The sequence below is a fragment of the Bombyx mori genome, chromosome 24 (genome assembly GCF_030269925.1).
Source record: "Bombyx mori chromosome 24, ASM3026992v2".
Taxonomy (NCBI): Eukaryota; Metazoa; Arthropoda; class Insecta; order Lepidoptera; family Bombycidae; genus Bombyx; species Bombyx mori.
Window position 1 is genome coordinate 1,502,413 of NC_085130.1, and position 23,368 is coordinate 1,525,780.

The following is a 23,368-nucleotide window of genomic DNA, read 5'->3' on the forward strand; positions in this document are numbered from 1 at the left end:
GATGACTGGGAGAAGGGCAGGAGAATGATGATGATGATGACTATTGATAACATTTAAGGGTTTGTAGGACCGAATAAAATTCATTACATTTCAAATTTGATTTATTTACAGTTACAATTACTCAATATCACTAATATCTCTGACGATTGACTCGCGGCTTACCCGACCTATAGTGACTTCTACATTTGTATTAATTACACAGCAGTTGGTATTTTAAGTAAAAACTCAAAGTTTTAAAAGGTAAAATTATTACAGTTCAATACGGGGTTCCTTATTTCCAGTGTTCTACTGTAGTTACACAGGTTTGCAAAGCAAACAGGGACGCATTTGTATATGCATTAAGGTTCAATCTCAGCTGTCCTTAATCAACAACAAAAAGCTTATACTTGCCCGGACACAGACATTAAAATGATCTAAGCTGCTAATTAAAACGTCCGTTCGCGACGTATATTTTACGACGAGTAAATAAAGTAAGTTCAGTTTTTTTTATTTAAATATTTAATCGATTCGCGTTTTAGCTGGTTTTTGGCCACAAATGACGTCACACGTAGTTTAAGTTTAGTGGTCGACAAATGCAGGTTTAAGCCAATCTATCTTTAATCACAATAGAATTGTTCATGATTCAATTTGACAAATTTTAATATTCCCCTCCCTACTGCCCCTGTGAGCTCCCGTGAGCCCCTGTGAGCCCCCGCTAGTCATTGACGGCCACCCAGCCGCCGGCGCCCCCGGGCAGTTGCACTTGGATGAGCCGCACCACGTCACCGTTCTCATCGTTGGCCACGATCTGTGAGCACTCGGACTTTTTAATACGCTTTTATTAGCTTCAGACGTATGTTTGTATGCAACGGAATCTTTGAACATGATTTTGATCTCCTTCAAAACGTCGGATTAACTCGAAATTTGGTATACATATTAGGGACCGATGACAAAGCAATATTTAAAAAAATTATAAAAAATTGAAATTCAACTAAAAATATGAAAAGTAAATAATAGTTTAAAGAAACGAACAAAATAAGCTTTTATAGAAAATCCAACTATAAAATAGTAAATAAATTTTAATAAATTAATGAAACTGTTAGAGAATGCCTATGGCATTAAGTTCGCCTTTATACTGTCTGGTCTTCGATCAACAATAGTAACTAGATTTCGGGTCGGTGCATAAAATCCGTCTCGTCAAATAACAGCGCACTTGAAATATGAGCTCTTATTTTGTTTAGTTCACTTCAAACACAGCCAATGTCAACCCGTCTCACAATACCGCAGTATGTATTCAAAAGTTGCAAAAATAAGGCCCGAAAAAGCAATTTAACGGCCGGAGTATCTTACTTTCGGTAAGTACATGAAGTATAAACTATATTGTAAGCTTTAAACTTATAAATAATATTAAATTTTGAACAAAATTACCGATTTTTAACCACCGCTACAAATGCTGGCCAAGGCTCGGCCAACACATGGAATAACTTTTGCTTAACAGAACAGTAAATGCATGGAGTAGATTTGTGCTGTAATAATTTTTTAAAATTTGTTAGCAGCACTTCAAAATTAGTTGGTTAAAATTGGTTAATGCTGCTTTTGTGTCTGTTTGTTGGACTCTCATTAGATACTTAGCTTTCCATTTTTATTTTAGCTTTCCTAGCAATCACGTGTGCAGAATGGATCTCGATTGTCGCCAGAGAAACAAGAGATGACTTTTATAAGCCAGCTAAGGACTCCGCTTATTGACACTGGACATCTTTGCCTTCCGTGCTCACGGCTACTGAAATGTGGCCGAAATATTGTAATAGAAATACCACGCTTGAAACCGTTTAAACGTTGTTTTATTATGTGCACTGGTCGCGAAAACTTAAAAATATATATTACACAAAAACGTAACGCTAATAAAATAATAAGTAATGTATAGATACTAACAAACATACATTTCCAAAACATAAAAAGTAAACAACTAAACTTTTACTTTAATTCATTAATAAATTATTTTAGTGTTAAGCGCGACTCCCTTACCTCCTGTAGTAAATAGAAATCGGCATTTCAAGAAGCAAAAATAAATAAAGCAAAACGATGTTAGTTCTCAGAGCAATTAAGGGAAAAGTTACTTTATTTGTTGCACCTTAAGATTGATTTAACATTAAAAGTTGTTTAAAATATGTCTTTTTATTGGTAAGTGACAGGAGTAATTTATTGCTTTGCTCGTTTTATGTGACGAATGATCGTAAGTATTAGATAATGTTTTGGAGATTTGTGACTTTATTACTAGGTGCCATAGTTGTTATTAGTTTGAAAGTAAAAGTGTTTCAAAACTTTATTCTCCGTTTGTTAGTAAACGAATGTAGCTATATAAGTATATATTCACGCGGACAGTTTTTGCTTTAATTTTGTACGTATCCCTTTATCTAGTTACTATTGTTGATCGAAGTGTCTGGTATATAAAGTTACAAATAAATATATAAATTTGAATTAAAAATAGTGTAAGAAAAAATTATGTTATTGTAAAATAAGGGTAGAGTGCACGGTATCAGTTGTTATAAATATTTTATGAACAGATGAGAAGAAGGGTTATTTTGATAATATCCTGAAAAGCCCAACCCCACTATTTTTAATTCAAATTTAACAAAATTTATTTTCTATTTTTGGAGTTTACTCCTTAAGAATCGATTTACATATATAGGCCCGGGGTATGAAAATTATGGGGACCAAAATCGTACTAGCATGTCACACGAAATGCGTTATGCGCCTGATTGGCTCCTGATTGCGTGATGCGTGCGCGCGCCAATCAGGAGCCAACGCGCGGCCGCGTTATCGCAGGTGACGCCGGGCTGCTGCGCCGGCAGTCCGCCACAAAGCCTCGTACTGATCGCGCGTTTCTCTCATTATTGTATTTTCATATATTTGTTAGTCGTTTGTTTTGTGTCTCGTTAATTTGTTAATAATCTGTAGTGTATCGTGTTGTCGTAATATAGAACTATTTCTCGTATTGTTTCGTTTAATTTTTTATATCCAGTAAACTCCAGTCGTGCGTCGGAGCGGACACACACACTTTTTTTTAGTTGGATTTTTTATAAAAGCGTATTTTATTAGTTTTTTAAACTATTTTTTTTCATTGCCCTTGTAGGCAGACGAGCCTACGGCCCATCTGAAGGTTAGTGGTTACCGTCGCCCATGGACTTCAGCAATGCCAGGGGCAGAGCCAAGCCGCTGCCCAGGGCTATTCCGACCACCAACCACTGCACCACTGAGTGTTGTTTGTAAAACGCAACTTTCGTTATGAGCTTAACAGGAGTCTATGGATATCAGAGAACTAGTACCACCAGTCACTTTGAGACAAGAGACCGAAGCTCTGATGTACACAGCCCATCATGAACCCGGGCGTTGCACAGTTTCCTGAACAGCCTGCTTGAGACTGCGACCTCATGTCTCAAGGCGACCTCATTCGTGAGTCCTTAATAAACAAACTCCGGCGGTTACCTGCGTCTGCTGCATATCCTGCGCGTCTAGCAGCTCGGCGGCTGGCGCCGTCTCTGCGGACGGACAGTTCTTACAATGTGCGTCCGAGCCGGACAAGATCAAATTTAAATCGAAGCAAGCGTAATGATTCTATGGAATTATATCGAGAGGTTGAAAAGGGTATTTGGTTAAAGCAAAATTTATCTTTGTAATTAACAGTTCGATGTTTTTAATTGAACTTCAATTAAGTTTAATCCATTTAAAAAAGCTACAATTTTTTTTTTTATTGCTTAGATGAGTTTACGAGCTCACAGCCCACCTGGTGTTAAGTGGTTACTGGAGCCCATAGATATTTACATAGTAAATGCGTCACCCACCTTGAGATATAATTTCTAAGGTCTCAATATAGTTATAACGGCTGCCCCACCCTTCAAGCCGAAACGCATTACTGCTTCGTGGCAGAAATAGGCAGGGTGGTGGTACCTACCCGTGCGGACTCACAAGAGGTCCTACAACCAGTAAAAAGTGATCTGTTCTCGTTTTAATAATGTGCACAGTGAGTGACCCTACCTGGCTGCTTCCCGCTCGCGTCCAGACTTAACTCCTCGTTTTCGAAAAGCTGAAAAGAAATTGAAACAGAAAGTAAATTTCGCGCCGGATGCACGCACACATGTTTATATATTACTGTATGTACAACAACGTGTTGCATAGATTTACATTTGCAACACGTTGCGCAGGTTGGCAACACGTGGCGTAAGTCTGCAACACGCGGAGTAGATTTGCAACAAGTGGCGTGGCTTTTCTACATGTTGCGTAGGTTTCCAATGCGTTGCTTTTCTACACGTGGCATTGCTTTTCAATATGTTGCGTAGGTTTGCAACACGTGGCATTGCATTTCTACATGTGGCGTACATATCAGTTCCGGCGATGCGGATGTCGAAGCCACAGTCCTGTGAGCTGACTACTGCGCCACAAGCTTTTTAAGCTGTTTCCTTTTACACGGGTGCAAGCGACTGCCGGCGCCAAAACGTGAGGTCGACGACTCAATGCTACCAATCAACAATGCGTAATCCTATATACTCTATATTACAATATTCAATCTCATTCCAATTAAATTCATTTCATTATTTTTTCCATTCATTCCAAATCCATTCATTCGGAGCGACGCATTAACGAAACATGTATTTACTTACAGTTTCATACTTTTTGGTTTCGAATGTCTGTACGTCCAGTATCTGCGTCGCCACGTTCTGTAAGCAAACAACACAGTGATGACCGCGGGCTCGGCGGGCCCGGGACACTCTCTGAGTTAAGAGTATTGCTAGATGCACGTTGCCATTTATGACGTCACTCCTATTTTGTTACATCTTTAAAACATTACTAAGATAACTATTTAATAAGTCCTAGTTTGTAAAGACAAAACTATTTAAAGGTACCAATAAGCCCTGGTTAGTAAAGACAACATTATTTAAATGTACTAACTAGGGGCCATCCATAAAGTACGTCACACGTTAATGGGGAGGGGGGGTATCACCGAAGTGTGACATCGTGTGACAAGGGGCATGGGGGGTCAATACTTTTGTGACGTCACATGTTAAAATTTAAAATACTAAAACGCAAAGTTTGTATGTGAATTAAAATTTTTAAAAATTTACAAACTTGATCTATATTTATTAATAATTTAGCATTCTCGCTATGCGATAATCTCTCATGCAACGTCATGTCAAACACAAACAATCGCATAAAAAACAAGAAATGTTACCTATAGCGAAAATTCGTCCTCAAAGAATTGCGGCTAGACGTGCCCGAGAAATTCTCTGTTTAATGAATGATGACGATGCTTTATGGATGGAAGAGAATGATGTCGACACTAAGGATGTTCCTGACGTTCAAATTCAGAACGAAAATGAAGTGCCTGATTTACCCGTAATAGCTGATATAAAAGAGTGGATCCAAAGTCCATGGACACTCGATAATTAAGTTTTTTATCTTTAATTAATATAATTAATCGTTTATTATTTTCTAACTAGTCGTTTGTTTTTTCGGTTTTATGAAATGTTGGACTTTATGTTGATTTTATTAGATTATTATTTAATAAAAATAAGTAAAAAATTAAAATAGCTGTTTTATCTCGATTATTTTTAAATACATACATAAATTTAAAAAATGTGTGACGTCACATCAGGAGGGGGGGGTTATAAAAATGTGACAACCTGTGACAAGGAGGGGGGGAGGGGTTCAAAAGTCCTAAAATTCGTGTGACGTACTTTATGGATGGCCCCCTAGTCCTAGTTTGTAAAGACAAAACTATTTAAATGTACCAACTAGTCCTAGTTTGTAAAGACAAAACTATTTAGAGGTACCAATAAGTCCTAGTTTGTAAAGACCAATCTATTTAATGGTACCAACAAGTCTTAGTTTATAAAGACAACACTATATTTAATGGTATCAACAAGTCCTAGTTTGTAAAGACAAAACTAGTTAATGGTACCAACAAGTCCTAGTTTGTAAAGACAACACTATTTCAAGGTACCAATAAGTCCTAGTCTGTAAACAGAAAAAAGTTCTAAGTTTGTTACTTGTTTGTCAAACGATTTTCTATTTGTTTTCTTTAGTAATATTTGGGCTTAGGGTTGAATTTCAATCTCTAGTACCATCTTTACAATAATGACGTCATATATGGCTAACGGCTACATTGTCTACAGATTAACTCCAAATGACGTCACACACTCTGAAATTTCACGTGCAAATAAGAAAAATTAAAAACTACCCGCTTTATTAATGACTCAATTATAATAAATTCCAATGGTGTTTTTAGCAACATTACATATAAAAACATATATAAATGTTTGTACGTTTTCTATTTGTTTCTATGCCATATATTCGGTTGTCAGGAACCTTGGTGCACATATCGACTTGTGACTTACCATTACCAGTGTCAATGTAGGATATTTATAGTTTAATCTTCTATAATACAAGGGGTCTGACAACCAGTAATTATAATTAGCGGGTTTGATTTTTATTACACGACTAGCTGTACCCGTCCGCTTCGTTGGGCATTTAAAATTAACATTATTATTATATTTCACACCCCCAGAAAGATTCTCATCATTAGCGCCCCCGCAACTGGAGTAGGGAGTCCGACACTCATATAAATATTAGCCTATCCATTAAGTACATGTATTATCTACATGGATACCAAGTTTCAAGTCAATCGGATGCATGGTTCAGTAGTTGCAACGGAACATCCGTAAAAACCACTGTAGATTTATATATTAGTATAGATATAATGTAATGTTCTATAATGCGCACGTTTACTCACGCTAGTGTGCACCTTCGTGACCCTCGGCTGGTTCACGACTATGGACTCGGCCAGGTGACCCTAGAACAAATGTTTGGGTGCTCTTAGATTGAGGTCTCGAGCCGATATTAGGAACAAAATTCGTATTTATAATTGGTGGGCACCACCACCCTGCTTATATCTGCCGTGAAGCAGTAATGAGTATCGGTTTGAAGGGTGGGGCAGTCGTTGTAACTATACTGAGACCTTAGAACTTATATCTCAAGGTAGGTGACGGCATTTACTTTGTAGATGTCTATGGGCTCCGGTAACCACTTCTTCTTCTTCGTCGCTTCCTTATTACTGAGGGTCGTGACCACCTTGGTCCAGTTTTTGCACCAACTTCCTCCAATGTTGCCTGCATTCGGCCTGCTTAATGGCGCCCGGGACGCTGATGTTTGTGGTCTCCTTGACAATGTCCGTCCACCTGGTTGACAATCTTCCTCGACTTCTCTTTCCTTCCACGTGACCTACAACTATTAATTTTTCCAAGTTGTCAGGATTTTGTCGGGCCACGTGTCCGAAGTAACATGTACACTTAACATGAGTAAATATTTGAGACTTAGAATTCGTATTTTATAATTATTGGCAATAACACGGTTGATGTCTATGGGCTCCACGTCGGTTGGTACTGATCTCCGGTGGGACATAAGCGTGAGGAGGTATCTGTTGGCTCACACTGGCGCTCATGTGCGCGTAGAGCAGCTGCTTCCTCATGAAGCCGGCGCCGCAGGACAGGCACTCGTAGGGCTTCTTGTCGCTGTGCGTGAAGCGGTGCGTGTTGCGGTTGTCGCGCGTCGTGAACGTCTTGCCGCAGATCTGCAAGCGGACGCGGCCGTTAGCGGGGCGGGGCGTGGCGTGACGGGGCGGGGCGGGGCGTGACGGGACGGGGCGGGGCGGGGCGGGGCGTGACGTGGCGTGGCGTACCTCACATACGTAGGGCCGTTCGCCGGTGTGGATGCGCACGTGCTTTTTATAATGCTCGGGGTACACGAAGGAAGCGCCGCACGTGTCGCACTTCAGCGGGCGCTCGCCGGTGTGCGAAGCCTTGATGTGGTACTCCAGCAACCTGGCGCAATCGAGCAACGGAGTGATATTTTTTTTATTGCCCTTGTAGACAAACGAGCATACGGCCCACCAGATGGTGAGTGGTTACCGTCGCCCGTGGACTTCAGTAATACCAGGGGCAGAGCCAAGCCGCTGCCTACCGCTTAATAGTCTCCGGACGTTACAACGAGTGAGCCCGTCTCGCTGTTTGTCCGCGATGAACTACACGACTAATGTAGCGATTGCAGTAAAACTTCGCGCATTGTGTGCACGTATGTTCAATTTGAGACATAGGATTTAAAATCAATGATTGAAAATTATTTGTATATATTGTAATGGTTTTAATTGATTAAAATTCACGGGTATACTAGCATACCTGTAGGCGTGATCCTCAATAATGAGGGAACAACAATGAAAGAAATAATATCTACTGGTGGTAGGACATCAGGTGAGTCCACATGGGTAGATACCACCACCCTGCCTATTTCTGCCGTGAAGCCGTTGTAACTACACTGAGACTTTAGAACTCATATCTCAAGGTAAGTGGCGGTATTTACGATGTCTATGGGCTCCAGTAAACTGTGGGCTGTGAGCTTTAAGCTTGCATTACTGAAGTAGTAGTACCTCCTCCGCTTGAACCGCTTGGGGCAGTGCGCGCAGTGGTGGCGGCGCTCGTTGAGGTGCGTGGCGCGGCGGTGCGAGTCCAGGTTGGAGCGCTGCGAGAACGCCGCGCCGCACGTGTCGCACGAGAACGGACGCTCGCCTGCAGCGGTCCACGGGCACTCCGTCAGCGAGCGCAACTCAATACACACACTCGTTTAACGACAAAGTTTGTCAAACAATGTGACCTGCGACGAGCCGTCCTGAGCCCACAGTGAGGATGGTTTGTGGACAACTCTCACAGCAGCAAAAAATTAATAACAGGTATCGTTTCGTATTCGTCAGTATCTAGTACGCACTAGTATGCGTACTCGACAGTACCTAGTACGTACTAGTATAAGTCAGTACCTAGTATACATACCCGTCGGTACCTAGTCCTCACTAGCACACGTACTCCTCAATACCTACTACGCGTACTCGCCAGTGCCTAGTCCGCACTAGTACGCGTACTCTTCAATACCTAGTATATGTACTCGTTAGTACCTAGTTCACACTAGTACGCGTACTTGTCAGTACCTAGTCCGCACTAGTACGCGTACCCGTCAGTACCTAGTACACGTACTCATTAGTACCTAGTATGCGTACTGGTCAGTACCTAGCCCGCACTAGTACGCGTTCGTGCTACAGTAACAGTATCACCCGATAGCGGACCTGTGTGCGTCCTCATGTGGTCCCTCACTTCGGCCCTCCTCGCGAACGCCTTCTCGCACACGCCGCACACGTACGGCTTCTCGCGGGAGTGGACGATGCCGTGTACCTCCAGGTTGTGCTGCGTGCCGAACGACTTGTCTGGAACACGTATCGGGTGATGTCATTTGAGGTCAACTACCACTGATTACTATGACGTCATATGACGTCACGTTAAACATGACGTTGATGAATTTTAAAGTTATCACGTTTTATTTAATAATTTATATATATCGTCTTTTTGCATTAAAAGTGTACAATTTCCTAAAATATTCAAAATTGAGTAAATATGCGGAATCATTATACTGCCCTTCTCCCAGTCACGTGTGCAACATGTTTTCTCCTTCCATACTCTATCATATAGTATTTCTTCGCTCACTCCCCTCTTACTCATATCGTCTTTCACGCAATCCATCCATTTTTTCTTAGGTCTACCTCTTCCTCTATACCCTTCCACATTCATAGTTAACACTCTCTTACCGACCTCATTATCATTTCGTCTCATCACATGTCCATACCATCCCATCCCAAACGCGGACTCCTCAGCTTCTCTGTCGCACATGTGCCCCTTTCAGACTTCCTCTAACGCAGCGGTCGGGGAACCGGGGTAAATTACCTCGAATGGGGTAAAATGAAATTTGTGGGGGGAGAGGGGAGGGGAGGTAAAAATGAAACTTTAGTGAGTAAAAAGTATATATTGAAGTGAAACTTCTTTAGAATCGTTGTGATTTCAAACTCGATGAAACGAAATGAAACGAAACGAAAAAATAAGTCCGTAGAGACACAAACACATAAATGTATAGGATTCAGCCGGCGAGAGAATGAGATAGAACACATTATTTGGAAACACAAGGTTCACGTAATTGACCCAGGTATTTTATTGTAGGACATCGTGTGTATTACATTGATAAATTGAATAAATGTTTAAATAAAATTTTTAGTTATTGTTTTCTTTTCAAAATAATCATATGGGCTATAATATTAAAGATGCTAAAAAGAAGCGATTTCATTTTTTTTCTTTTGTTCCTCGCCATGGGGTAAAATCAACTTACACAAAAATATTTTGGGGTAATAATTAAAAAAAAGTTCCCCGACCGCTGCTCTAACAATATTCATTCCGTATTCTATCCACTGTCGTCACTCCACACATCCATCGCAACATTCGCATCTCTGCTGCATGCAATCGCCTTTCATCCGCAATTGTCGTCTTAAAAAAGGGCCTTTTTAGCCCATCCTTGAAATCAAAAGGCACTATAGTTTCGTGGCAACAACGAGCAGTCCCTCGTTACAGACCGGGTCGACCATTAAGCAGACGACATTATCCCACACTACAACCCTCGACCCTGGAGTGCACTCACTACAGACTCCGCACACGAAGTCCTTGACACTGGAGTGGGTCTTCTCGTGTTGGTTGAGGTTCTGCTGCGTGAAGAAGGACTTCTCGCACTGGCTGCAGCTGAAGGGGCGGGGGCGGTCCTGTGGGGGAGGGGGGGGCTTGTAGGGACCAGTATGACATCACTTGGGATAACGTTACACTGACGCACGATTTTTTTTGTTATTGCTTAGATGAGTCGACGAACTCACAGCCCACGCATCTCACAGCCCAGCTGGTGTGAAGTGGTTACTGGAGTAGTTTAATCAATCAAAAGTGAACACGGCTATTAATGTATATATAATTAGATTAGGTTATATGTAATCTAACATTCTTCACCTGAAGCCAAGTGTCGATCGCAATGCATGACGTCATTTGTGCCAAATATTTACTGGTGGTAGGACTTCTTGTGAGCCCGCACGGGTAGGTACCATCACGCTGCCTATTTCTGCCGTGAAGCAGTAATGCGTTTCGGTTTGAAGGGCGGGGCAGCCGTTGTAACTATACTTGAGACCCTAGAACTTATATCTCAAGGTGGGTGGCGCATTAACGTTGTAAATGTCTATGGGCTCCAGTAACCACTTACCACCAGGTGGGCTGTGAGCTCGTCCACCCATCTAAGCAATAAAAAAAAAGTAGCTGTACAGTGATCTGGCGCCGCTGTCCAGGGACACACTCACGGAGTGGATCTTGAGGTGCGCCTGCAGCGTGTACTTGGAGGCGAAGGTCTTCCCGCAGCGCGCGCAGCGGTGCGACCCGCCCGCCGCACGCGCCCGCGGCTTCAGGGAGTGCTCGGCTGGAAGGACACGCGGACTTACTTAATCAACGGGGGGGCCTTAGTGAGGGGGGTTGGGGGGTCAACTTTCGACCTCGAATCCAGTGGCTCGTGCGTTCATTCTTTTTGAGATTTATAGAGCAATTTGACGTCCAGTACCGACAGTATCCAATTATTTTCAATTTTAAATAATAAATAATAGACACAATAGTGTGAGGGTGTCATATAAGTCCCCACGGGTAGGTACCGCCACCATTTTTATATCTCCCGCGCAGCAACGTCTTTCGGTTTGAAGGGTGCAACTAGTTACTCGTGGAGTAAGTCTCAGAGGGGGGCGGCCCCCACCCGCATGTTTCGGAGGGGGCGACCTCCACCCGCCTATCTTGGAGAGGGGCGGTCCCCACCCGCCTGTCTCGGAGGGGGCGTGGACAGTCACCGAAGTGCGTGGTGTAGTCGGTCCTCCTGCGGAACATGGCGGCGCAGAGGCTGCAGATGTAGACGCGGGCGTCGTGCGCGCGCCGCATGTGGCTCATGGCCGCGTTGGGGTCGCTCGTGCTCTCCATTTTTTCATTTTCTGAAAAAAAAACCGTGGTTAATTCGAAAAAAATATACACGCAACTGCATTGGACTTTTTGGCGGGAACGCGAGGAGTGGAGTTGTGTGATTTGTTTTATTTTGTCTATTTAGTGTTTAAATGTGTAATAACGGTGGTTTATTAAATGTTTAGTATCTGTGAAAGTGCATAAATGTGGGAAAATAAAACAAAGCCGCTGGACGTAACTCCATCCATCCACTCCTCCATAAAATCCACTGAAAAAGTCTCAGTAAATGACTACTATTTTACTGAGATTATATTTCATCCCATATCATCTCATCTCATTTCATTTAATTTCATCTCACTCCATATTATCATTTTTCATAAAAATAAGATTATAAATTAAAATAAGACTTCACCTAAAGGTCTTAGTTACCAGGTCATATAATCCCTAAAAAAAAAAGGAACTGCAAACAGCTCTATAAGACATAAATGTAACGCATATATTTGATAAACAAAAAAACTTGTTTAGTTGAAAACGTTTGTAGGGGTCATCGGTCCGGGGTCGTGTCCGGTGAGGAGTGCGGTACCTGGCTTGTCGCTGTTCCGGCACAGCAGACAGACGAAGAGTCCGTCCCGGTGCGCGATGGTGTCGGCGAGCCCGTCCGCGGCGCCGCGCACCGACTGCACGCGGTACATCTCCCCGCTCTCCACCTTGATGAACGCGCCGCCTGCATCCCAACGACAATCCATACATACCGTTGCATTACCTACGAGTCCATAGACATCAGCGCGTGAATGCCACCAGCCGTCTTGGAAACGTAATAAGGTGAAAGTAATAATTATGTTATATAGGAGAAGATCACTTAGCAGCTCACTTATAAACTAAATCTTTCACTCATTCGGTAACTCACTCTAAAACTATACCGTTCACTCATTCATTCGCTTACATACCAACTCATTCATTCTTTTACTCAATAACTAAGGGTACCATTCAGTCATTCACTCACTCACGGAACCACTCAGACATTCATTCGCTCACTCACACTGAACCTTTTCGGTAGGCAGCGGCTTGGCTCTGCCCCTGGCATTGCTGAAGTCCATGGGCGACGGTAACCACTCATCATCAGTTGGGCCGTATGCTCGTCGCCTACAAGGGCAACAAAAAAAATTAGTTAAAAAAAACTAACAAAATACGATTTCATAGAAAATCCAACTAAAAAACAGAAAATAAATTTTAATAAATTTGAATTAAAAGTAGTGTAAAAAAAATGATTTTATTGTAAAAAAGCGTGGGGTGCTTTTCAGAATATTATCAAAATAACCCTTCTACTCACATCTGTTCATAAAATGTTTATAACTATATACCATGCACACCACGCTTTTTTTACAACAAAATCATTTTTTCTTGCACTATTTTAAATTCAAATTTATTAAAATTTATTTTCAATTTTTTAGTTGAATTTCAATTATTTTTTTATGTTGAATTGTCATTGTTCTTTCTACAGTATACCAAGGTGTTTTGAAGGGGGTCAAAATCATGTTCAAAGATTCCGTTACATACATACGTCTGAAGCTAATAAAAGCTTATTAATAAAAACCTTTCACTCATTCATTCACACACACACACACACACACACACACTGAACCATTCACTCATCCCACACACAAAACCATTCACTCAGTCATTCACTCACTCACCGAACCACTCAGTCATTCGCTCAGTTACTGGCTTGCCCGGAGGCGGAGGGCTTACCTTGCTCCCTCGCGGCCGCTATGATGGCGTTGGCGGTCTCCTCGTCTCCGGAGACCTGTAGCTCTATCTGCGACTCCTCGTTGGAATCTGTCGACGGGACAACTGGACACTACACAACCAGGTCACACATGCCACGTATCCAGGTGGAGGCAGGCATACAATGCATGATGTCCACGGGCCCTGACAACCACTTAACAATAAAAAGCCACGGAATCGTCCACCTATATACACCACGTACACTGGTGGTAGGACCTCTTGTGAGTCTGCACGGGTAAGTACAACCGCCCCGTCTATTTCTGCCGTGAAGCAGCAATGCGTTTCGGTTCGAAGGGTGGGGCAGCCGTTGTAACTATACTGAGACCTTAAAACTCATATCTCAAGATGGGTGGCGGCATTTACATTGTATATGTCTGTGGGCTCCAGTAAAACCACTTAACACCAGGTGGGCTGTGAGCTCGTCCACCCATCTATGCAATAAAAAAAAAACCTATCAGATATCATTATGTTTGTGTGGAAAGGTCAAACGAAGAGTCCTCAGCGGTAGACGTCTCTGTCATTGCTGATGTCCATGGGCGACGCTGTTCAATCGTCTTCGGGTGGACTACACACTAAGCTCTACAAAGGCAACAAGCCAGGGATGCATATATATAGTTGTCAGTGACGTCACGGCACCTTGCCCGTCGCGTTCGTCGCGGGCGTCGCCCTCGGGCAGCATCAGGGATATCTCGTTGCCATCGTACATGAACTTCTGGCCGCTCATCATCCTCAGTATGGACGAGTTGTCTCCGTTCAATACGATTGTTTCTGGGGGGACAAATTTTTGTTTTATCAATATATCTATTAAGCCAATTTAACCTAATAGGTCTATGGCTCTAATAAAGAAAAAAAAATGTCTGTTACATTATATTGAAGGGAATAGACACTAAAGTTAGAATAGGGACAAATCTGGGATGTCACAATACTTTTGTTGAGTTGTTAGAGATTTAACTTTGTTGGACTGAAAATTACTTTCATTTAGTGTTTAAGAATATTAAATAGTTTAATTAATCAACAAAGTAGTTAATAGTCAACAAAGTTTTGTAACTCGTTAAATATATTAAAAAGTTAATTACCTAAAGTTAGGTACTTCTCTACCTAACAACTAAATAGTGCCAGCCCTATCGAAAAACTCATTTTTTCCCCATACGTAACCTGATTCACTCCATAGCCAAGATGAATAGGGTCGAGCCGGTATTTTTCAGTTTTTGTGTATGCATGCATTTGTAAATACGATGCATTTGTAATGAGCACTGCATCGTATTTAAAAATTTAAGCCTCTGGGACCATTTTAATTTCAATTTTATTATTACCCTAATAAAAATCATTGAAGATTTGTGTTGGATTTGGAAAGGGTCCCGATTCCCCTCTATCTACGGTATCATAATATCATAAATATATCATATCATAAATATATTTTAATAATCATTTTGATTTCAATGTTACTTCTATTCATTGCACGTAAAAGAAAATAAGGCTTATAATTTTTTTACGGTAACATTGTCCATTGTTCAAATAAATATATCTGTTGCTTCATCATTATTATTATTATTGTAGTCATAATTAACACTTGACAAATACCATCATGCCGGGTTCAGTGGGAAATGTGAACAGCCTAGTTAACTTAACATCCGGTGTACTTCTATTCTGTGTACTATTTCTGTTTTCCTAGATGCTCTCAGAAGATCCAATCTACTAGTATTGTGAGGGGAAGGATTCCCTCTTCACAGACCCTATAGTTCCTTAGGCAGAAAAATATACTTATTGCTCGGTGAACACATTTTCTGCTCTGACAGTCCAAAAGATAGGGAAAGTAGTCAAACTCATACTAACATTGTGTGGACAAATACATTCAAAAGTATCGGACAAGTACAGCAGATGTGAATCGCAGTGACGGGTAGGTTCAATATCCCACCACCTTATGGTATTAAAATAATAACATATTTTAACACATTCAACTGCATCAAGAGACAAGCAAGACGAAGACACTTGGGCCCCGGGACAGCAACAACTCACGAGCTTCCTCCTCTTCGTTCCCACTGTCCAGTATCTCGACCTTGCCTACGATGATGTTGTTCCTGTCGCACTCCTCATTGCTGGGGTCCAGAGATTGCAGTATGTCCACGTTCAAGTATTCCTGCTCCGCTGGCTGGCTCGGTATGTTCTGTAAACAAAGCTCTCCTTTCAGTTTCTACACGATAATTGTTTGACAATGTTAATATCGACAACACATTATTGGCTAGAATTGTTTTTGTATGTGTACCGGGAAATACAGATAGAAAAATGCAATGAGTTTTTGGAACGAAGTTCCTTATGGGACGATGCGGAGGGGTAAAAAACGTCCGTAACGTAAGATTTTTATTAGCAATGCACACAGTGTACGACTTAACTTTGTAATAACGTACAAAAAAGAACATATTTTTATTATATTTTTTTTTATCAATGTGAATAAAATAAAATTGATAATTTTGTAAAGTACTTTTTATTTTTTTTATCAAAAAAAAAAAACATAATAAAAAAAGTATACCCGAATAATTATTTATAACTCGAATAGAACTTAAAATTAATATTTTTATAATAGGGAACTTCGTTACTATCCGGTGTCCCACGACACCACACATTTTTTTGTGATGATTACATGGCACATCGGGTAATCAAACAAAAATGTTTACACTGACCAGGAATGCAACCCAGACACTGTGAGTTCAGTGCTCACAAGTCACTAGAATTCTATTACAATACCTTGAAACCTTGCACTTCAAACACTAGTTTTCCATTAGACGATGGTACCACGGACACAGCAAAATCTGTGGAAACAATTTACATTCATGTATTAACATACCGTCTTCTCGCATTAAAACTGTATAATCTCAAAACTTACTAATTTTACAAGAGAATGTTTTAAAGGTTTAACATATTGTGATATTTTTAATATTAATCATCTTTGCAACATTTTATATTTTTTATTTTTTACCAGTTACATTAAGATAAAATTATGTATTAATTTTGTTAATAGTAGTCAAAATATAGGTAAACTAAAAAAAAACTAAAACTAAACTACGCTCTTTTGACAGTATTCATGAGTAAAATACTGGTGATACCAAATGATTCCGCATATTAACTCAATTTCGAATATTTTTAGAAATTGTACACTTTTAATGCAATAAGACAAATTATAAGTTTCTTCGGTGAACAGTGGTTATTGACTGTGACATTACCCTCGTCGATCTCCATGGCGTCCTCGTCAGCGTCATTGGTCTCATCGACATGGGCATCAGCAAGTTCAGCGCTGGTCTCACTCTTGCTGAATATCTCTTTGGTGCCGTCTTTAGTGATCAAATATTTTTTTAGATCGTCCTCGTCCGTCGTTTCCGGTTTCTGCAGAAACTTCGTGAGTGTTGCCAGCACGTCGGGCTTTTCGGGAGCTTCCGGCTGCCTGACTGCCGGTGATGGTAGTGAATTGATCGTTACTTTTGGTAAGCCTGCTTTAAACTGCAACATAAGAACATAAAATACATTAGGACGTCGGATATGATCAAAGTTATTACAGGGTGCATAGATGATTTAAAGTAAAAAAAATATATTATACGAATTGAATAATACTGGAACGTGATATTTTTAATACGCTTTTATTAGCTTCAGACGTATGTTACTATGTAACGGAATCCTTGAACATGATTTTGACCCCCTTCAAAACGTCGGATTAACTCGAAATTTGGTATACTTATTAGGGACCGATGACAATTCAATACTAAAAAAAATATTGAAAAAATTTAAATTCAACTAAAAAGTTGAAAAAAATTTTTAATTAATTTGAATTAAAAATAGTGTAAGGAAAAACACTCCACGCTTTTTTTTCAATAAAATAATTTTTTCTTACACTATTTTTAATTCAAATTTTTAAAATTAATTTTTTATTTTCTAGTTGGATTTTCTATAAAAGCGTATTTTGTTAGTTTTTTAAATCTATTATTTAATTAAGTTCTTAAGATAAGTACGCAAGCTCACAGCTCACCCGGTGCTTAATGGAGCTTGCTAGTATGAAGGCTAAAATAGGTATAATGTGAGTGTACCACCAATGATGACGTTATTACCAAATTTGTTAAGAATAAATCCGGGTCGCTTAGCGTTAAATGGGTTGTAAGTTGATCTCTCTCATAAAACTCACCTTATCAGTCAATAAATGTGATCTATTCCCAACTTTTAAAAGCTCAACCGATGTTAACGGCCTTAATTTTGATGCTGGCAACACTATCCTTCCGATCTTCGGTGTTGCCGCAACTGGCGTATTACTTTTAGTTTTACTGACATCTGTTTCGTACGTAGCATAGTTAATGTTGTGACTTTGAATCGAGGTTTTGAATTGATTTATTAAATCTGCTTTCATTGACTGTAAGCTGTAATAAAAACACATGTTTAGAAATAAGAAAGTTCCTCTGAAGTCTGTTAAAAAGATAACTATTATCTTATTTAAAGATGTTTGTCGTTTGAGAAGAGACAACGAAAGAGGAGAGGTTTAAGTTAGGGGTTATTATAATTTTTAGAAATCATTCATAATTCTAGTTTTTTTATTTCTGCTGTTTTTAAAATTGTTTACCTGACAAATTCAGTTATTGGTTATTGTTATATAAGACCGAATATATGTAATCTTATTCTTTTAAATAAACATGCAGTTTACTATCAATGCAAAAATCTCATAATCCCAAGCCGGCAACTGGGTGAAATAGCTTTCCTTCTATTTGCATTAGATGTGCGAATAAAGTGATGGCAAGTTAAGACAAGTGTAAGCCCATTTTATATTCAAACAATGTTAATCCTGTATTTATTTGTGTTCACAAAATTAAGGAGTTTAGAGAGCTCATAGAGATTTTTTTATTCATCATCATCATCATCAATGTTAATCCTGTATTTATTTGTGTTCACAAAATTAAGGAGTTTAGAGAGCTCATAGAGATTTTTTTATTACTACAACTATTTTAAAATAGACTATATTTGAACATGGTCATGCTAATTCAGCAGTCTATTTAGTGAATATGTCATTAATGAATCCATCTTACTTAAGAAAGCATAACCAACAAGCAAGAATTATGTGTAAGAAATAATAAATAAAGAAATTTTCAATATTTTACCTGACTTGAGTGAAATCATACTCCGAGCAACTTTTGTAGCACTTCTTGCAAACGATTTGTGAATGCACAGCATTTTCTTTTAGATCTTTCTCTAAGATTTCACTGACTACTTCGTGTAATTTCTTTCCTGATTTCAATGTGTTCTGTAATTAATTAATTGATTCACTTCTATATTTCCATGATGGTTATTTGAAGTATTTCTAATTGGATACCGGTCAATACCAGGTATCCTATGCTTTAAGTCTACAGTACTAATATCAATGACTATGAAACTGACATGAGCTTATTGATAATGTACTCTGGAATATATTGGAACAAAGGCAATTTTTTAATAGAATTGAAAAAGTTTTCAATAAACATGCAGGCTGAAATTTAAATGTTTCAATTTTCACACCAACAAAATTGATAATGATACTGAAATATAATACACTTTAGTAACATGTTGAATGCGGCTTCAATTATACATATATCGTATACTACATATATAAAATGTATTGCTGTTCGTTAGTCTCGCTAAAATTCGAAAACGGCTGGACCGATTTGGCTAATTTTGGTCTTGAATTATTTGTGTGGAAGTCCAGAGAACGTTTAAAAGGTAGATAAATATGTAAATGCTCGAAATTAAATAAAAATAATAGTTTTGTTTTTCCTTTGATGTGTGTGTACCCCGTCGGGACTCCTTTTGGGTGTGTTAAGTTTATTTTGTTTATTAAGTTTATATATTTATATTAAGTTTATTTTATACAAAAATTTAGGTCTTTTATTTATCAATTGAGGCATTACGAAGTCTGCCAGGTCAGCTAGTATTTGCTAAAAAAGAAAAGCTAGAAAACTATTAAATTAGGTACGAACTGGTAAATTGTAATGGATACATTGATAGTATGAAATGAAATGTTACATTGATTTAATGTTTGGTGCAGTCATATAATCACTTCTAATCGTATTTAGTGAGATACTAGTCAATTAAAAAAATACTATGTTGCAATCGTGCAATGGTATAGTCCTAGTATTATAATATAATAAATAAATGTAAAAGATGATGTTTGTATTGATGTTCCCTCTGAAAAGGCTGGACTGATTTTGATGAAATTTTCAGGATAATGGTAGATTAGCCTAGCAGGTGTTTCTGTAAAGTTTTTTTTTTTATTGCTTAGATGGGTGGACGAGCTCACAGCCCACCTGGTGTTAAGTGGTTACTGGAGCCCATAGACATCCACAACCGTAAATGCGCCACCCACCTTGAGATATAAGTTCTAAGGTCTCAATATAGTTACATACAAAGTTTGCCAGCACTAAGACCAAGTTCAAGCAAAGATCGGCCAGCAAAGCACGACAGGTTTAACTAGTTATAAATATATATTTACTTACATGTTCCCCAAACAGATTGGTAGCATTCCGTAAAGATATACTGCTTTGACTGTTGCATAAAAAACAACAGCTGCTCATTCTGAAATACAATATGTATGATTGTTCTTTTTTTTTTATTGCTTTGAAGGGTGGACGAGCTCACAGCCCACCTGGTGTTAAGTGGTTACTGGAGCCCATAGACATCTACAACGTAAATGCGTCACCCACCTTGAGACATAAGTTTTAAGATCTCAGTATAGTTACAACGGCTGCCCTACCCTTCAAACCGAAACGCATTACTGCTTCACGGCAAAAATAGGCAGGGCGGTGGTACCTACCCGCGTGGACTCACAAAAGGTTCTACCACCAGTAATTGAGCAAATTGATTGATTTTTATTACACAATTATTAATGATTTAAAGTTAGTTTTAATTGTGAAGAAGAAGATTATTTCGGAATATTGTGAAACCATGCTAAAATCGGGGTAATTAAAAGGCCTTCTTGAATGTAACAATTGTTGTTGAAATTTTATCAAATTTATCTATTATCTGTATATTGTATGTTACTCGCATTATTATTGTCATGATTGTAATTGAAAAGATTTCGTTGTCTAACCGTAACCGATTAAGTAAACAGGCAAATCATCTTTTTTAATTAATCGTTTTTATCAAGATTTCGATCACATATAGATTGTGTACTATTTTACGGAGTCATCGGCGCGACGAAGATATATAAGTAGTAGTGCAAAACGTAAATTTTATTTCTCCAGTAAAAATACAGATTGTGAAAGCACTTTGTAACACAGAAAGTATTTGGTAACACTGGCTGGTAACTGGTAACAATAGCTAACAGTTTAAATGCAACCATTGCCGATGACAATCACAAAGTTAGTACATTAATTTTGTTGATGAATCAATTATTTTGTTTGATAATGTTTATTTCAGTTATTTATTACTTAAATGTTGCAAGCTAGATGATGTTAATTTGCAGTAACCCGTGTACCAAAATACTAAATAGGGATTTATTTTAAAATGACTTTGTTTTTTTAAGATACTGTATATAGAATACATACTTTCTAGTTTACATGTATTTTACGAATTGAAAGAAAAATCGTACGTAAGGTAAATATCGGACGCCTGTAGATTAGAATTAGTTTGACGGCGTTTTATAGTTTAAACATTGATAAATTTTATAAACAAATTATGAACAAATAGGTTTGTGTTCCTAATTCTTCTTTCCTTTTCCGGGCCTACTGGAAGAGATTTCAACATGAAATAAGTAGTGCCCTTTTACTCTGTATCCTTATTGTCGTGTTTTTTCTAACAGCTGTGTGTACAAAATATATTAAATAAATAAATAAATATGCGATTTTATAACGTGAAGTTTGTTTGTGTTTTGATTACTTCCAGAAATAGCCTAGTTTTTTAAGTAGCATTTATCTAGTGAAAGGGTTCGAGTTATATTATGTTATTAATATTAATGTGAGTATTAAGTCGCGTTAGTTAGATGAATGTTGCTGAAGAACAACTTACACAATCATAACATAGGAAAGGTATTAATTCATCCATTTTTGGATATGTTTTAAATTATATAATGGCTTTAATTATTACAATAGTTCATAATAATTCAGACCTTTTAACACTTTTGTTTACAATGTTATCAATTTGACACTTTTCGAAACTGTGTACCACCATACGCAAAATAAAAATCACTTTTCAACAACGAATTGTTTATCAGTTTTATCAATGAAAAATATAATTATGGCGGTGAATATTCACATATACACAGTAATAAATAAGCATTATTTTATAATATTAATGTATTGAAGAACTGAGATCAGGTTTACCTTAATTATTTTTTATGCTTCATAAATTTAGATAAGTTTTTTAACAAATTTTGAAGGTTTTCGGCTGATTTTCACAAAATATGTTGTCAGCAATGGGTACGACAAGCAGCCACCATTACGTGTTTGATGATTACAAATCTTCCCGTATGTGGCGCTAGGTGCACGACGATTTTCCGTCTTTTACTTTTCTTTTATTAAAGATGTAAGACTGTAACATGTAGAAATTTTGAACGAACTATGAACTAAAATTAATGTTAAAAGATGGGTTGTTAGTTTAATACACCGAAAGTAGTACAAATTTGGTTTCATGCGTACTAAAGTGCATCTGTAATGGCTGTACAATTTCATTACCTTTTGCCTAACATGATCAAATTCGATTTGATAGAAATGGCGGGAATTACGATTTAAAGTTTAGTAAAGAGGCAGTTTTTAAAATATTTTAGTGTACAGAAAGCGCATTTCAAACCTTAAATACTGAATAAATTGAATAGGTATGTATATTTTTTTAAATTTAGGTTTTCGTTGAGGTGCTTATTTTTTTTGTGCGAGTTTATGTAGGATTTTACAGATTTATTAATTTATCGTTGGTTGGCAATAGCCGTGTACGGTGCTGCACTTTGTAGCGCGTAAATAATGCAATACACCGGCGCAGTATCAGAACGATTTAGATTATTTATAGTATTCTTTTAATTTACTTACATATTTCATTACGGAAGTTATACAACGTTGAAAGATTTGGCAGGCTTCGGATCATTTGCGTTGTATAGTACAAAACGTCTATGGGTAGATCCTTCTGGAGCATGTCAGTTAATTAAGGAGTGGGTACGGATGTCTAACTAATAAGCGCCCGAGATTAAATCTTACGGGACGTTTGCTAACGTTTGCCGCTAGGGGCGCTGTTTCAACTGTATATTTTGAGTTAAGTGGGTGGACGAGCTCCCGGTCATCGTTCTCGTTGAACCCGTCGCTTGCGATGAAAGTCTCTACGAGTAAATTAACCCACAGACACAGCCCACTGAGTTTCTCACCGGATCTTCGCAGTGGGTCGCGTTTCCGAACCAGTGGTAGATTCTGCGAAGCACGACTCTTGCTAGGGTTCGTGTTAGCAACGTCGTCAGGTTTGAGCCCCGTGAGCTCACCTACTAGTTAAGGTTACGCTGAAATAACCTCTCAAGGTTAGGTAGGATAAAAAAGGTAGGACGATCTCACGGCCCACCGAATGTAAATGCCGCCACTTACGAACTTACGTTGAGATATGAGTTCTAAGGTATCAGTTTTTACAGTACAACGGCTACCCCCACCCTTCAAACCGAAACGCAATACTGCTTCACGGCAAAAATAAGTAGGGCGGTAGTACCTACCCGTGCGGGCTCACAAGACGTCCTACCACCAGTA

At 38.8% G+C, this 23,368-nt stretch overlaps 2 protein-coding genes across 4 annotated transcripts in view; one reads left to right on the top strand and one right to left on the bottom strand.

The window, feature by feature from the left end:
• LOC101737713 (uncharacterized) overlaps positions 1-23,368 on the top strand; it is a 232,945-nt gene that overhangs the window by 98,979 nt on the left and 110,598 nt on the right. The gene's annotated exons all lie outside the window — the stretch shown is intronic.
• LOC101738245 (zinc finger protein 35) lies at positions 84-22,126 on the bottom strand. 3 transcript variants are annotated; one of them, XM_004923676.5, is made up of 22 exons: positions 21,974-22,126; positions 20,150-20,228; positions 18,782-18,924; positions 17,821-18,049; positions 16,871-17,144; positions 16,395-16,459; positions 15,669-15,816; positions 14,289-14,420; positions 13,617-13,703; positions 12,451-12,591; positions 11,762-11,899; positions 11,231-11,346; positions 10,537-10,654; positions 9,143-9,280; positions 8,456-8,594; positions 7,712-7,853; positions 7,463-7,603; positions 6,767-6,826; positions 4,638-4,694; positions 4,015-4,063; positions 3,466-3,518; positions 84-787 (listed from the first exon to the last, which is right to left on the bottom strand). In XM_004923676.5, exons 2-22 carry the CDS (start codon positions 20,225-20,227, stop codon positions 695-697), a joined length of 2,541 nt encoding a protein of 846 aa, XP_004923733.3. In that variant the 5' UTR covers position 20,228; positions 21,974-22,126; the 3' UTR covers positions 84-694. The 3 variants fall into 3 exon arrangements, with proteins under 3 accessions (XP_004923733.3, XP_012543793.2, XP_012543792.2); XM_012688339.4 differs by having other exon boundaries at positions 21,660-22,090; XM_012688338.4 differs by lacking the exon at positions 21,974-22,126 and adding an exon at positions 21,760-21,878.